Raw genomic sequence first — 16,178 nt, 5'->3', positions numbered from 1 at the left:
ACAGCAATCATTTGAAATTGATATTTATAATATATATATTTTTTCTATATATAAGCATGCATAGGTAAATAGCCAAATATACGAATGAGTATGGTCATGCATTATGAGCATGTATATGTGTGTATGGAGAATGAGATGTGAAGCATGGGTAATGTTTAAAAAGTTCCCTGCACACCTGTTGTGTTATCACCATGCTACTCTCCGTGGCTGTGTACAATCCTGCCACATCACAGTCTATTTAGAAATAAATGGTTAAATGCACTTGTCAGTATTTTGCTCTTTAGAAAAAGGAAACCAGGTCACAGTTGCCCCTTGCAGTCAACTCCTAATTGGTTCTCTTGCTTCTGGCATGCGCTTTGCCAACAGCAGAAACCATAACTTGTGTGCTGGCCCGTTTGCGTCTTTGTCCAAACGTCACTGATTTGAACTGAGCCATTGTTGAGCCCTAACAAGATGGACACCCCACACTTTCCTTCTCCCTGGAGCCTCAGATGTAATTATGGAGCTCGTCTCCTGGCAGTTGCAGTCGGAAAAAGTCACCAACAGCCGAAAAGACAGTGTCCATTAAGTCTTGTCTGACTCGACCCCGGTGTTTGGAGGGGGTGAAGCGAGGCGCAAAAACGTGGCGCGGGCAAGTAGCAAACATGTCTGTTTATTGCGGCATGCAGCAGCCTTCCAGCTCCTGCTTCCTGGATTTGAGCGCCTACCGTGGGTGTGCGAGGACTAGTTTAGGAGCTGGCGCTGCCCATGTGAGTCAACCCTCATCACTATCACTGCCCACTAATTGCAATGAGGTTTAGAGCGGCATTACATAAATGTCACTTCACAACGGCGGCTTCTTTACCCACCTTGGGTGTCTCTGTCAGCTGGTAGAGCCACCGACAACACTCCAAAATTGGTTACCAATTTGCCTAAATTATTTTGAGTTTAAGTAATCCACAGGTGTTTACTCATTGTAAGGAAATGATTCTTACATATATAAAGATGCACTATAGCATCTGTCAAATTAAACTGAAACGTTTTATATTTTCTTTTCCCCCTCTACGTCTTCTGTCACTGTGAAACAACAAATGCCTTGATGGTAATTAATTAGTCCACAGCATAATTGGCTTTTAAAGCATTTGCGAATGACTGAACTCAAAGCATATGCCCTTGGAGCGTACAACCAAGCATAAGACCATCTCTACCCATCTCCCCTCAGCAGCAGGGAGGAGACGACCTGAGCACTTATTGATAGAATGCTATTACATCATAAATAATAGCTCTTTTGAATGTACTTTTTTGGCTCAGGACTTTATTTTTAGGTTTGATGTTAAATATTCACCTGTACATTGTGTCCATTGAAGGTCTGGGATGCACAATATATTGGTGCCATATTCTTAATTGGCTGATATTAGATAAAAAGTGTTATGTAATCAGACACCTTCAACATTTCACATATTATTTATTCGCTATAGTTTCGAAAATGGTAATAAAATTTGACTAGAACTTACGAGTTAAACGGTGTCAGAACAAATTCATCTTGATAATGTCAGATAGCAATTAAGCAAAACCAGGTCAGGTCAAAGTGTCTGAATAATATTTGGATCCCAAATTTTTATCAATTTTACTGGTACTCCACTGTATGAAGAATCTTTGGGTATAATATTCCAGAGTTTACTTTATTTAGCTATCCTCACTTACATAAATGAACTATGGTGTCCTGCACCCACTAGTAAAAATATATATATCTGGTTTTTGAATAACTTTTGGTTTGACTGTAAATACATATATACTGTAAAAGACTGCTGGTATTTAATGATGAGAATTTTTTTTTTATATATATATATTTGTCTTATGTCATTCTTAATTTATTGCTTAAAGGGAATGGGGTCATGATCTAATTTTTCATGCCACTTAAAATCTTAAATATAACGGTTCGGTACATTAAGTGCAGTCCAGTTTTTTTTTTTTTTTTTTTTTTTTTTTTTTCCTGGATAAAATATTCAAATTCTTGAGTCGAACATGATGTTTCTTTTCATGTGTTAAGAAGTCATCTCGATGCCACTTGAGCTCTGTGTCACTGTGGATAATGGACAGCTGACATGCTGGTGTGGAAACATGGCTCTGGGCCGTCCAGCGGTGACATTGCAGTAGCAGACTGCCACCATGCTCAATCACTCATAAGCCACACTTGTAAACTCCCCATTGATCACCAATGTCACTTACTAGCCATGTCGGGATGTGTTTATAGTCACTTGCTGGACATGCATATGCTGCGTCGTGACACTAATGGTCATTTGGTTTTTGCATGTGCTTTCTCGCATGTGTCCGCCTGTCTGTCTGTTTCATATCTTAATTGAGTAGAGGGAAAGCAGAGAGAGAGAAAAAAGGCACACAGCTGGACACGCACAGTTTGCCAATTCACTGTTTGTTCCGGATTTCAGCCAGTTTACACACTCTGCTCATTTTTATTCAGGCTCTGGTTGAGTTCCATGTTCCATTGCCTTTTGAAGTCACGATAGCTCCTTCTGGCCTTAAATTAGCGATAACATGATATTGTTGTTTTGCTATAAAAAGCCTCACGCTCCCTTCACGGGCTTGTCTTGTTGCTTTCGCTTGTTTGGGGGTTTACGGATGCCTAAGTGATGCTATTGTTTGGCGTCTTAAGAAAACAATACGCAAATGCTCCAGGAAAAGTTTCCTGAAGAAAACCTTATGGAATGCTGAGGCTAAATAAGTTGACGTCCAGTAGAATCTGAATTTGACATCATTCCTGAACTCTGAAGTTGTTCTTGTTGCTGAGGATCTTTGGTAGGATGCAGTTTGTAATTAGACGCAGATGTTTCTAAAGCAGCTTGGCCAGTACTTATTTTACCCTGCACTCACTTTGAAACTTTCCTAAAATCCCAAACCCTAATATAGTTTTATGTGGCATTTAGTTGAATTCTCAAATAATTGATTTCTTCCATTGACTCTCTAACCAGCAAGTTATTGTGGATATTCTGGATATTTGTCAACTAGCCTTTGCAAAGAATTTCAGAATATCACTTATATTAATGGAGACTGTTTAAGGGTGGTTTTGTTTGTCCTTTTGTTTTTTTAAATCTGTGAGAACAGATTGTGCTGCGTAAGATGAATTTGTGAATCACGTTCTCCAAAATCATATCCTTACTCGTATATTTTAATTCATCACTGTCTTCTAGAGATAATGGGTAGTGAAGTAATTCTGGTGTGGACAGAAAGACTCCATTGGAATTCCCCACTCCGATGTAACCATACTCGCAGCTTTGATCTGGCAGGAGCATTTCGTGAGCATTTCAGTAAACCAGGGTTTAGTTTACTGTAATGTGTGGTGGAACACGGAGAACTAGCATTGTCATTCAAGGATTAGTTTTTATGACTTCTAACTTTTTGGTACTCTCAACTTGCCTACTGTCTACATCCTACATTGACAGCTGTGTTTTATGGCAGTGTCCTAACTGAATTAGATGATGACTGATTATCTTAAAGACTGAAAACCTCATAAATGACTGATTTTGGACACATAGGGCCCATGAAGCACATGCGACTGAACTCACAATTTAATTATATACACATTTTTAAAAAATGGCTGTGAATTTAATGGTAAAAGACTGTAAAAATGCTACAGTAAAAACCTGTTAAATGGTTAACAGTATATGTTCACCTACTAGTTATGGTGAGAATCTGTAGTGGACACTATATGTAATTTAATGGAAGCTTGCCGTTTTTGGAAGTGAAAAGGAACATATAATTTGCAGTGAAGGTGGCAATGCATTAATAAAAATTCATGTACTTAACACACAAGTATGAAATATAATAGTAAATACTGAAACTTTTTTTATCTTTTTATTTTTTTATATCATGTCTCGCTCATCATTTTTTTGCATTCTCTGAAAAGGATACGTGTAATTTAGGGGAAAAAAAAGTACAAATTAAACATAAGTTGCCTACCTTTTGGAACAGCCCTTACACATTTCTTAAAACTGTCTATGTAGGCATTTCACTAGGTTTTGGAAAAGCACTATAGTCTTTAAAAAGCACTCAGTAATGTGCATTTTAATAATCTACTGATGATGGCAGCGATCCTCTCACTACGAGAGACTGATCCCGCAGCTGAGCATGCTGGTTTGAGCGGTTGGTAGCTGTGTGTTAAACTTCTGAACTGAAAGACACATTGTGAAAGGCAATTCCGTTTTCATCAAAGTTAAATCAGTCCCTCTTTAAAGTGGCTTAAACTGTTCAAATTAGTGGTGGGCTTTTTTTAAAGTCAATATATAGGAGTCTCTCAAGGCCATGTGTTTGTGGGCTGTGGTATGTCTTCCTTTAAGGTCAAATGTTGCGAAGTGAGCTCTTCGATGACTCGCATGGTAAAATCGAATGAAACCACCATGAGCTCATCTGAGCTTCAAACTGTTGCACCTGACCAAAATACTGAGGAGATGAATTAATTGAATACCTAAGAAGGAAAGTATGACACTGTTGTTTCGACTATGACTGAGACCGTGATTTTCTCTCGAATGCCAATCTAACTGTAATTAGTCTGTTCCGTCAGTATTTATATTTTTAGCTCTGGAGTGACTAAAGAGATTAAGGGAGCAGTCTATGACTGGCTGGTATCCACATATGGGCCTGATCTGGAAACTGCTGTTTGACACTTGCAAACCTCCATATTGAAGAGATTTACAATCGCAACAGAGCCCAAAATGTGCCATGACACAAAGCATTGGGTTCAGCACATCATTCAATGGAAAGGATAGGTTAGCATTTTACTATTTCTGTTTTGTGTACTTTTAAAGGGATAGTTCAAGGCAAATTCTGTCACCAATTTATATATCCTTTTAGTTGTTCCAAACCCATAAGACCTTTGTTCATCTTCAGAGCACAAATGAAGATATTTTTTGATGAAATCCAAGAGCTTTCTGACCCTGCATGAATAACAAGGGAACTTACCCATTGGTGTCACTTGGGCTATTTTAACAATGTCTTTACTAGGTTTCTGGGCCTGGAACGTGTAATTAATGACATATTTGGGTGTATTATCCATTTAATACACTATTTGTGAAACCAGACTGATTTTTTAAATAATAAATACTTGAAGTGGTTTTAAAATGTTTACATCTAACAAGAGCATGAATTTCAAAATGTAATCACACATGAGACAGAGACACCAATTATAATAAGTTTTTTTTTAACATAAGGGTATACATTGTCTCTCATCATGGTGGCTGCCATTTTGAGATGACATTACCAAACAAGTAGTATGCATTTCTGCCTCCCTTTTTAGGAAACTTTTGGTTAATCATGCATGACAAATAGGATGTTTCTGTTGTGGAATCAGTAGCTCAAGTTTTTATTTTATTTTCTTACCTCAGAACAACCACACCAGTAGGTTTCAGTATACAGTCCAGGACCATTGTTGCATTGACCAATGATGCTTTAACAAATGAATACTTGGTGAATCTTTAATTTGCAGTTCTTTTATCATTATTATTCTACTGGGAATCCCAGACTTCTTTGATTCCTTCACTGACCACACAGAAATCACACCATTATTATCTGTACAGTTATTATGTAAGTACTTGGGAAGCTGAACCTCAGAAAACGTTTCGATTCCATCTGCTCACACCACCAGAATCTCATTGTCCTTCTCATATTGATAAATAAGATGTGCTATTACCATAATCACAACCAAGCTGTGATAATGGTTTTGCATGACCAAACGTGCAGCAATTTGACTGTGGCTTGAAAGTGAGGAGGTGCAAACAGCTATTCCTTTTATTCTCAATTTCCTGCACTTTAAAGGATTCTGTGGTCGGTAGAGTGAAGTATTAAAACTTTATTTCATCAAATGTAGTGCTCAACTGATTTTTAAATTGAGTTTTAACATATGGGACACCAGACCACAAACAAAACGAGTGCAGATTGTGAACAGTTTTGAGGACATTTAAGCTTCGAAATCTAAAAGAAAACACACACACACACACACAAACACACTTTGAATCCATACTTCTGTACTTATATATGCAGAAAAAGTTTTGAATCTTGTTATAATGTTGACTAATCTATTCAAATGTAGTGTGTGTTATTTTGTTTTGTTTTATTAGATTTTATTTAATTTTGCTAATTTTCTTTTTGTTCTGGTGGTTTCAGATGGTTAAAAAATTTAACCAAAATTTAAGAGCAAACCAAAAAATAAGCCATGATGTTAGTTGTGCACACATATGCATGCACACATACGGTTAGTGAATTATTTATGTATATATGTATTTATGTATTTCTTTATTTTTTGCCAGGTGATGCAGTGACATCCTGTCCTGTCTTTGGCTGACTGTAAAATATTTTTCTCTGTCTCATCTCTTGCTCTTTGTTTGATGCTGAGCATTTTTCCCTGTAAAACCCTCTCCACCAGTCCGTCAGTCAGTCTCACTCGTTTTCTCTCTCCTTTTCTGGACTGTCTTCACCTTTCTTGACAGCTCTGTGCCTCGTCACCAGCAATCTGAAGTGACAGCTCACATCCTGGGGCTGCAATGGGGCTGGCTCACTGAAAAAGAGCAGCACAACACACACACACACAAACACACACGCATACCCTAAACCCTCTTTGCACCCCCATACTCTCATTCGCTCTCATTGACACATATACATTTACAGCCACACAGACCTTTCTGCTCCTGTATTAACTCATAAACGCATCTGCTCTAGTTCACTCTTGGTGCTGCAGGGGCGTCTGTGGGGCTATGGCGATACGCTGGGAGGGGGCGCCCAAACACGCTTCACACGCTACTGCCCTCACACTCAGCCTGCTGCCCGATGAAAAACAGACGGCCACAGACACATAGTGAGTGTTCTGTTGCACAGAAGATTCACTGAAGTGTGCTTCTGAACAGCAGCAGAGAGCCACAGTTGGACATTAGTGCTCTGAGAGGACTACAGCTGCAGCACAAGCCTGAGGCTCCTTCACCACACTGTGAAACTTTAAAACTCAATGTTGTTTAGCTTCCATCCAATAGTTATATGCATCTATATGGGTCCACAGATTTTGGAGAAGTGACAGAGGTTAGCACAGGTGATCTGACACTGTGAGCTGTGATGCTCATGCAGTCAACACAAGTTTATTTCTGACTTGAGGTATTTCTCGACAATGTCTTGCCTTTATTTCCCCCATCATTTTATGTTTTATCTTGTTTATCTGTATCAATTAAAGCTGCAAAACGAGCAATAAAATAAAAGTGGCAGTTATAACAGATAGTAAATTATGGATTATGCTTGAAATTGTTATATGGGAATTGTAATTGCCTTAAGTTAGACTAATGAACTATATTACTGTTCATGGACGATTGTTTGTTACTCTTCATGAAGGAATTTTTTTACTTTATTTTTATTTTATTTTATCCTTTTCTGGCCATGACCGTAACATCTCAGAGTTTAGAGCACATTTTTAACATTACTTTCTGTGTAACAGCTCAGACATTGGAGTAATTATTAATAATTTTTTATAATTATTAATCAATTATTACTATTGTCTGTGTCATTTTAATGCTTTTGATAATTGGTCATTATTTCACAAAAGATTAACCATATTTAGATCATTAATACAATTATTCTTATGATTATTATTAATTACTTAAATTATTTTATTGTGTCTTTTATCACCTTGCTTCTAGTACCATGTTATAAAATCAATATGTCGAAAGAGGCCGTTCATTACAGTGGTTGTACCATGGTTTCATGGGTCTGTGATGTTACTATACACAAGGTAAAATCACTGTGATGCACAACCTTAAGTGGCTTATTGTTCAATTCTACACACATTAACGAAACCTTAAAGAATTGTGGAACAGTTCCAGGTCAATCATAAGTAGTAGATATTGTTTTGTGGGCAGTTTTTTTTTTTTTTTTTTGAATTCCAGATTTGTCACAGTAGATTTTCTTTTCTTTTCTTTTTTTACTTAAAACCTGAGATTTGTTCTATATAACCAAGTCTGGCAGCAGGCCTGGCTCTGACACTGCGGCAAGAGTGAGAGAACGAAGTTGAAAGCGTCTTGGGATCTCATGAAAATCAAAAACAAATCTTAAGGAGCAGTAAGGTTAAACCTACAGGCCCAGTGGCCCTTTGAAGTAAAGAGCAGTGTTGTTAATTGTCGGAGCGGGCTTAGCAAAAGGTGGTAACAATTTAACAAGAGTGTAGGGCAGCGGGGTGCTGGATGTGTATCAGGTGTTTGCAGATGTTGTGTGTGGAACAGAGGAGGGGAGGGAACTCCAGAGATGAGAGGCCAACTTAACAACCAATAAGTCTTTGTTTGCTCTGCCAATCGCGCTGTAATTGGTCAGGGAGCGAATAGGAGCCCCGGGATTGGACGACTGGGCTGTTTACAGCAGCTATTTTTACTATGCTACGAGACAGACGTTAGCAATTATACCTCCGACATCTATTTGCTCGGTGGTACGCACAGTCGATTAGAGGAGAGCTCTTTCTCTCACCCAGCAACAGGTTTCAAATGTAGCGTGGAGGATGAATGAGTGTGCTCTTGTACTACGGCCTGGGAAACTTTCTCCCAGCTCTTTTGTCAGACTCGGGACGCTGGGGACATTTACGGTCACTCACCTCCCATTTGATACTCTGGGTCTGTTGTTGCATGTTGTGTTTGCCAGGTTTGTGTCTGGGTTGTATTGTCTCCACGTAAAAAATTAACACCACCTGCATTTTCATGTTGAAGACCTGTTTGCTTGCGAGTCTGTTGACGCTGACTTCATCACAAACTGTCTAGAATATGCAGTGCCATTTTGAACCAAGGGGTCAAGGTTTGGCTGGTTAGCGTGGTCCAGTTAGCTCCTGTATTCTGTATCAAAGGTCAATCCAAAATAGTCGTGTTCAGAAAATGAAGAAAAAAAGGAGAAAATATTGAGATATTTATGAATGTAATGTTTTATTTTAATTTTGTATACACATTTTAATATGAATAGATTACAAGCATAGGTCACCCAAAAATGAACATTTTCTAAATAAAAAAAATGTACTCCCCCTTTTTTTTGGAAGCCGTTATGTTAAAATAGCGTGTCTCACTAATTGCATCTGGAAACTCTACAAAGGAGAAGCAAGTAGCTCATAGCTGCTGCTGCTGTTTGCTAAGAAATTACAGAACTCCTAGTTACAGACCCAGGCTCAGTAGTTAAAAGCACACTGTGGATGTGTAGGGGTGTTTGAGTAAACTAATTAGAGGTCAGTAATGCAGAGACTTTAACGCTGTCTGTAATTAAAATTAGTTTGACTTCTATCCAGCTTTCAGTCACAGCTCGCACCGCTTAACATAAAAAGCTAAAACACTGTATGTTCGTGTAAAATGTGAATGTTCGAATGAAATTAGAGCTCCGTACTGGTTTAGGATTTGGCCTGTGTGCAACCAGGGGGTGTAAGTGACAAACAGAGAGGGTGTGTGTTTGTTGGGCTCGGTAGTGTTTCAGCGTGTGCTGGATTTCACTGTGTGGGTGTTGTGGCTTTCAGTCTTTGCACTGGACTAAAGAGACAGCAGAGAGGTGCAGAGCTCCCAATGTGCAACACGAACACTCTGTTGAACAGAGAAGCTAGAGAACAGCAATCTCATCCTTGTGTTCTATCTCTCTCTTTCCTCACTTGTTCAGTTCACCCCAGATGTATTCCATTTTGTGGTTTAAACATGATACTTTGGAACATTGTCGATTTGTCATTTCCAAGAATGTCAATTTGTAATTTTTGCTAACATGCTGTAGCTTTGGTATTTTTTTTTTTTTTTTTTTTAAATATATATTATATAGATACATTGATACAGATACATTAAGTATTAATTTATCACAGTTATGATTTTCATTTATTTATTTGCTAAATATATATATGTGTGTGTGTGTGTGTGTGCACTACACACACACACACACACACACACAAACATATACATACATACATAACTTTAAAAACAGATTATTTCCTCCTCCATTATCCTCATCCTTTTCTCCTCCTGTTTAATCTCTGTTTTCCTTTCTCTCTCTCTCTCTCTCTCTCTCTCTCTCTCTCTCTCCCTGTCTCGCTCACCCACTGCTTCTTTTCCCAGTGGGGGTGTTGTTTATAGAGCATTATAATTTATAACTGAATAGAGTGGATTTAATTTCAGCGCAGAGCCTCGCCAGGAGGGCGCCAGGCTGCAATCAGAGGAATCAGTGCGCTGCGAGCTCTGTTGAATGGAAAGTATTATCACCGGCCACAAACGGACACTGTTTCTCCTTAAACAACTCCCTCGATGCTCCGTGGGTCCGGCTTCTCTTTCACTCCTATTCCTGTTCCTGTTAACCACCCTCCCTCCCATTGTCCTTCAGTGCCACTTCCCTTGCTATTTCTCTCCCCCTGACTGTCATCTCTTTTCCTCTTCATTTTTTCTAGTCTTCTCTCTCCGTTCTTTCTGGTTGTCTTTTTCTGTCTGTTTTCAGTGTGTGATGAGCTGTTCTGACAGCATCCCTCTTTAGCAGATCCATGCTGATTGTTATTATACAGCTCATCTGGCACTACATGTGTTCATACCTCTTCATTTGACCTCTATTTGGAGACTGAACAGTTTTTTTTCCCAGTCATTTATGCCACTGGCAGGACAGCGAAGCCATGGATGCAATGTAAATTACATGGAATAAGGAGTCTATAAGGCTACACTATTTAAGTAAAGAATCTGAATGAACAAGTGATTAAAAATAAAAAAAAATCTTAACTAGTGTCCAAAAGTAAATTTGTGTTAATTTCGCAGTTCAATGTTTATTTTAATATATATAAAAAATTTGCTTGTGAAAGTCATAAATGTTCCATGCTGATATTTAAGTCACCCTTGACACTGTCACTTTCCGACCGACTACTTTTCTACCTCTCCTGTCCTTAGTCTTCCCTGGGCTTTGCTTTCCGCACTCAGCAGGGCTCGATTATACTGACCATATTTTAAATGGAGCGTGGCAGCCAACTCTCTCTCCATCTATTCAGCATAATTAATACCTTGCATTTACACTGACTTAGATGAACTCCTCAAACCCAAGACATGATTGCAAAATGGTTTGAAAAGCTTTATGGAGTTCGAAGAATAACACGCTGGTTTGAAAAAAAAAAAAAAAAAACGAGAGAGAGGGACTGAGAGAGAACGGGTTGACATCGAAAGCCACAATTAGCTCATTACTTTTATTTGAAGTTTGGAGACCACATAAAATGAAAGGAAAAAGTCATTTCTTTCCTTGCACTCAGTGTTTTCTCGAAGGACGCTAGCAGAGCGGGTTCATAGGAAGGGCCTGTCTAGTAAAACTTACAGTATGACCATTTTTATTATCAAATATGTTCCAATAAGCCTGTTTTTCCCGTCGGCCAGCAGCGGTGGCACTTTGCTTCTGTCCTAGCCATAATTCCAAACGATGTGCTTTACATAAGCTATTTTCTAGTCGTAAAATCACGAAAATGTCAGAAAGTGATGTACTGTATGTGAAAAGTCTTCAGGGTTGATTCTGGATCTGCTCATTTAAATTTATTTAGGTCAGTCCACTGTAGTTATTATTAAAAAACCTGGGAAGAAGAACCAGGCCTGTCTTGATTGCAGCTGCCCCTCCTGGCAGTATCAGGACTGAAGAGCATCCAGGATTAATCAAAAGTTAACGGTTCAGCGTAGCATGTGTTCAAAGTTTGGGCGCTTCGTTATTGCTAGTGTACGTGGGTAATTTGCAGAAAGGCCTGAGTCAATGGGAGTTTGCTATGCTGGCTCTGGTTGGGGGAACACATGTGATGTGCCTGAAAGATCAAAACACACACTTGATGAATGTGAGGGCAGAGCCTGGCAGAGGAGGGGAATGCCCTCTAATCCCGGCTTTGAATCACTGATCAAGGTCGTTCTCAGTTCATTAAATTCTGCTGAGAAGCTCTGCCTGAGTAAGCAGCACAAAAGTACACAACACACACACACACACACACACAGACACACACATTCTCTCTCAAACACTTACAAGTAATTTTCACCTGCCCTTGGACAGACTTTGTGCTTTGTTTATTATGATTTGTGTGAGCTATGTGGCTTATTAATTGGAATATTTGCCTAGCTTTGGGTGATTGGATACATGATGTTTACCAAAAAAAAAATGTTTCACCTCATCCATCGTTTTCAGGGAGGCACTTAGAATGGAAGTGAATGGGGCCAAATTTTGTAGAATTTACAATAGAAGTGAATGAGGCCAATATTTAGAGGATTTGAAAGAAGACGTGAAGTTTCGAACTTTTTCATTATTCATTTACATTAAGCTAATAAGTCAGATTTTTAATGTATGGTTGTTTCAGGGTTTTAGGTGATATGTTGTCATGGACGAAGCTGTACAATAACTAATTGAACTTGAAGCAGAAAATGTCTTAAAGCAATTTTCTTTAAACATATATTGTGTACATCGTGTGACTTTACTGTTGAAACAGTAGGCTGTTTTAATTATTCATTCTATTCTATTGTAAGTGCCTCACTGTAATGTACTTTTTTATTAGTAAAGTAAATGAAGGACGAATGAAAAAATATTTTTGTGGTAATTACACCTCAAATAAAGTCAATTGTGCTTAACTTGAGCTTTTACTCAGTGATAAATTACATTACAGAAAAAAAAAAGGAAATTTTGTAAAAGGTTCAGGCAATAATAATAATAATGAAAAGTTAATTCTATATTAGTATGTTAGATACATATTTATACTGAATTCAAGCTTGTAGAAATTAAAGCTTAAATATAGCCTACTCTAAAACCTACTAAACTTTTTTGATACTGGTGTCCCATCATGCACTGGGCCATGAGTAATTAATGAGGTAAAAAATGTGTGTGTGTGTGTGTGTGTGTGTGTGTGTATATATGTATATATGTATGTATGTATATATACAGTGGGGCTCGAAAGTTTGGGCACCCCTTCCAGAAATTGTGAAAATATGAGTAATTTTCAAAAAATAAGAGAGATCATACTAAATGCATGTTATATTTTATTTAGTACTGTCCTGAGTAAGATATTGTGCATAAAATATATTAACATTTAGTCCACAAGACAAAAAAAATGCTGAAATTATTAAAATAACCCTACTCAAAAGTTTGGGAACCCTTGGTTCTTAGTACTGTGTTCTGTTACCTGATGATCCTCGGCTGTCTTTCTGTTTTGTGATGGTTGTGCATGAGTCCCTTGTTTGTTCTGAACAGTTAAACTGAGCAGCGTTCTTCAGAAAAATCTTTAAGGTCCTGCAGATTCTTCAGTTTTCCAACATCTTTACATATTTTAACCCTTTCCAGCAGAGACTTTATGATTTTGAGATACATCTTATCACACTGAGGACATTTGAGGGACTCAAACACAACTATTTAAAAAGATTCAAAAATTCACTGATGCTCCAGAAGGAAACAAGATGCATTAAGAGCTGGGGGTGAAAACTTTTGAACACAATGAAGATGGGCAAATTTGTCTTATTTTGTTGAAATATAATTTTTTTCCATTTAGTTCTGCCCTTCGTAAGCAACAGAAGATACTTGTATGTTTCCCGGTACACAAATTAAGTACAATTTACCTTGATCTTCAAATTCCAAAAGTTTTCACCCCCCAGCTCTTAATGCATCTTGTTTCCTTCTGGAGGAAATATATTTATATATATTAGTTTTTTGTTAGGTCTAATAAGTTTACATTTTTTATTTATTGCCAAAGTATTGCCAAGTAGGCTTTGACTAAGTAAAAACTACACAAACTTTTGCTGGCCAAGCTAAAGTTATTTATTATCTTTGTTAAATTGACTGAACATAGGTAAATAGATTTGACTTGATTATATATGTGAAATTAAATATAATTATGTAATATTTGCTTTATTTCTTTATGAATGTTAAGTTCAATAGTAAGTGAATTTACTCGACTATAACAGGTAAATTGTTCAGAGCCGTATCAGTGAAAGTTACTTGAAATATGTTAGCGCAAATTATTAGCGCAGATTTTATCAAATAAATCTTTATAGATAAAGGTTTTTTTTTTTCATTGAACCCAGAATATTCTTTTAATGATTTACAAATAAGAGAGAGAATCTGCCCCACTCTGTGCCCCTTCGTGATGGTAAGCGCGCCAAAAGTCATCCGTCTTTTTTACGCTTGACGTGCTCCACCTTTCCGCCCATCTGTCCGTGGCTGGAGATATAGAGGTGTGGGGGTGGATGGGGAGGAGATACTGGCTGTCACACAGTTGGGCAAGTGCAGGGTATCTGGCCATGGCCTGAGGACTCGGGCAGATCTTAAGTATAAAGATCTTGTCATCTTCCCGATGGGCAAGTGAGCTTTGAGCGGATGGGGAAAGCCCTCTGTTTGTGTCGAGTTTAATGTGTGCTGCTTGTGCAAATGTGATGGATGTGTAAAGTTAATGCAATATACATGCTGAACCATGCGGATGTCATACAGAAAACCAGGAATAAATGAATCTGTAATTAAATAAGTGCATTAATTCTCTGAACGGGGTACGTTTATCCCAGCGACTAACTATGATAGGAAGGAGTTTTATCTGCATGAATCCATCTTTAGAGCACATTTGGAACGAACATGAGTTTACATCAAATCTCTGATCTTCCCGCTGGCGTATGGCAACGGGGGAAGTTGTTTTAAGTGCGGAAATGGCTTAAATTGATTTAACTAACAGCTTCCACATAGCCCGCTGCTTAAGATGCGAGGCCCGCTTAATGGACTAGATTCGAATCAAACCCAGAGTCATATACTGTACAGAAAGAGAGCTGTGTTCACTTGCCATCTCAAGCCCTGCCACTCAAAGTCAGTATCCCAGAATGTCTGCCGCATTTAATTTAATTTTCATGTAGTGACAGTTGCTTTGCGTGGTGATCCACTGGCACTTTTTTTTTCCCATTCTCATGTGATTTGATTAAAAAAAATTTTAAACACACACACACCTCTGTTATGTTTCCTGGGAGATTATTGCATCCAGAGGGCCAAAAGCTACACAAGAGTTATGCATTATGTCAGGAATCTCCCACAGAGATGTAGCTAATGTTAATTACTTAATTTATTTGTTTATTTAAGTCATACCCTTGTCATTTGATGGAAATGATTTATTTTATTTGAAGTGATTTTATTATTTATTTCTTTATGATTTAATTATAATTGTAAAAAAGCATTAACATTGCATAAAAAATGAGAAAACAATTGTTTTCAAAAACATTTTTTTTTTTTTTGTTGCTTATTTTTCATTTTATTTTTTGGAAAAGCTTATCCACAGTGTGACTTACAGATTCTGACTGTCTTGTAAGCTTTCAGGTCATTTTGTTCAAATGTAAGTTATAACATTACATTTATGTTGTATATGTCTGATTAATCTTATATGTATGCATTCTTGTATGCATTTGTATGTGTGATTTAATTAACCCTTTAGCAAATTACTGTAATTTTTTTAGTTAAAAAAATAATTTCAGCTTATGCAGCTCAAGCAAGGTAAGCCCAGACATTATTATGATTAGTTCAATTCTATTCTTTCTAGAGTTTTCTTCTTCAGAATCTTCTAAAATTAAATTATCATCATAATATGCATCTTTCGCCATTATTGACTAAAACAAAAAACATATTTTGCTTGTGAGATTGCGTCTAACAGCAGCAGTTCCCCAGCGAGGTCTTTGACCTATAGTCCATGAGTCTGGCAAGAGAGTCTGGTAAAAAGAAGAGAGCGAGTACGATGGAAGAGGAAATTTGTTTCCCTCAGGAGCGGAAGCAGAGAAAGCCGAGACAGCTCTTTCCCCCCCAGAGTCACATCTGCATGGTGTCTTGGCAAGGGTCTACATCACATTACCTCTACCTGGCCGACCATGATCTTACATATCACAGCCAGCTCTTTTATTCTGAGAGCGAAAGAGAGAGAGAGAGAGAGAGAGTGAAGTAATGTTACTGGCTTTGCTGGCCTGTCATCTTATTTTACGTTTTGGCAGACTGCACCATGACGCATGGCCTTGCATCTCATTAAAACAGGAGTCTGGGGCTCGTCTCTCTAATCAGCCGATCTGCTTATGTCTTTGGTGTCAGACCTGGGGAGAGCAGCGCCGGTCCATGTTTTCAATAAAATCCCTTCAGTGGGAGCTTTTCCTCGGCTGAATCAAAGACTCAGTATGCCACAAGACATGGGCTGAAGCTTAAAGGGATAGTTC

At 38.0% G+C, this 16,178-nt stretch overlaps 1 protein-coding gene across 8 annotated transcripts in view; it reads left to right on the top strand.

Annotated features, from left to right (window-relative positions):
* LOC128029170 (BCAS3 microtubule associated cell migration factor) overlaps nt 1–16,178 on the top strand; it is a 223,762-nt gene that overhangs the window by 118,078 nt on the left and 89,506 nt on the right. Inside the window, exon 23 of one of the 8 annotated variants that reach the window (XM_052616774.1) lies at nt 6,297–6,346. The exons of the other annotated variants lie outside the window; for them this stretch is intronic. Coding sequence (XP_052472734.1) covers nt 6,297–6,331 — 35 coding nt within the window. The 3' untranslated portion in view covers nt 6,332–6,346. Of the gene's footprint in view, nt 1–6,296; nt 6,347–16,178 lie in introns of those variants that run through there. 8 annotated transcript variants of the gene reach the window in all.

The sequence above is a fragment of the Carassius gibelio genome, chromosome A15 (genome assembly GCF_023724105.1).
Source record: "Carassius gibelio isolate Cgi1373 ecotype wild population from Czech Republic chromosome A15, carGib1.2-hapl.c, whole genome shotgun sequence".
Classification (NCBI taxonomy): domain Eukaryota; kingdom Metazoa; phylum Chordata; class Actinopteri; order Cypriniformes; family Cyprinidae; genus Carassius; species Carassius gibelio.
Note: the sequence above shows the minus strand (reverse complement) of the source record. Positions and strands in the feature narration are given on the sequence as shown.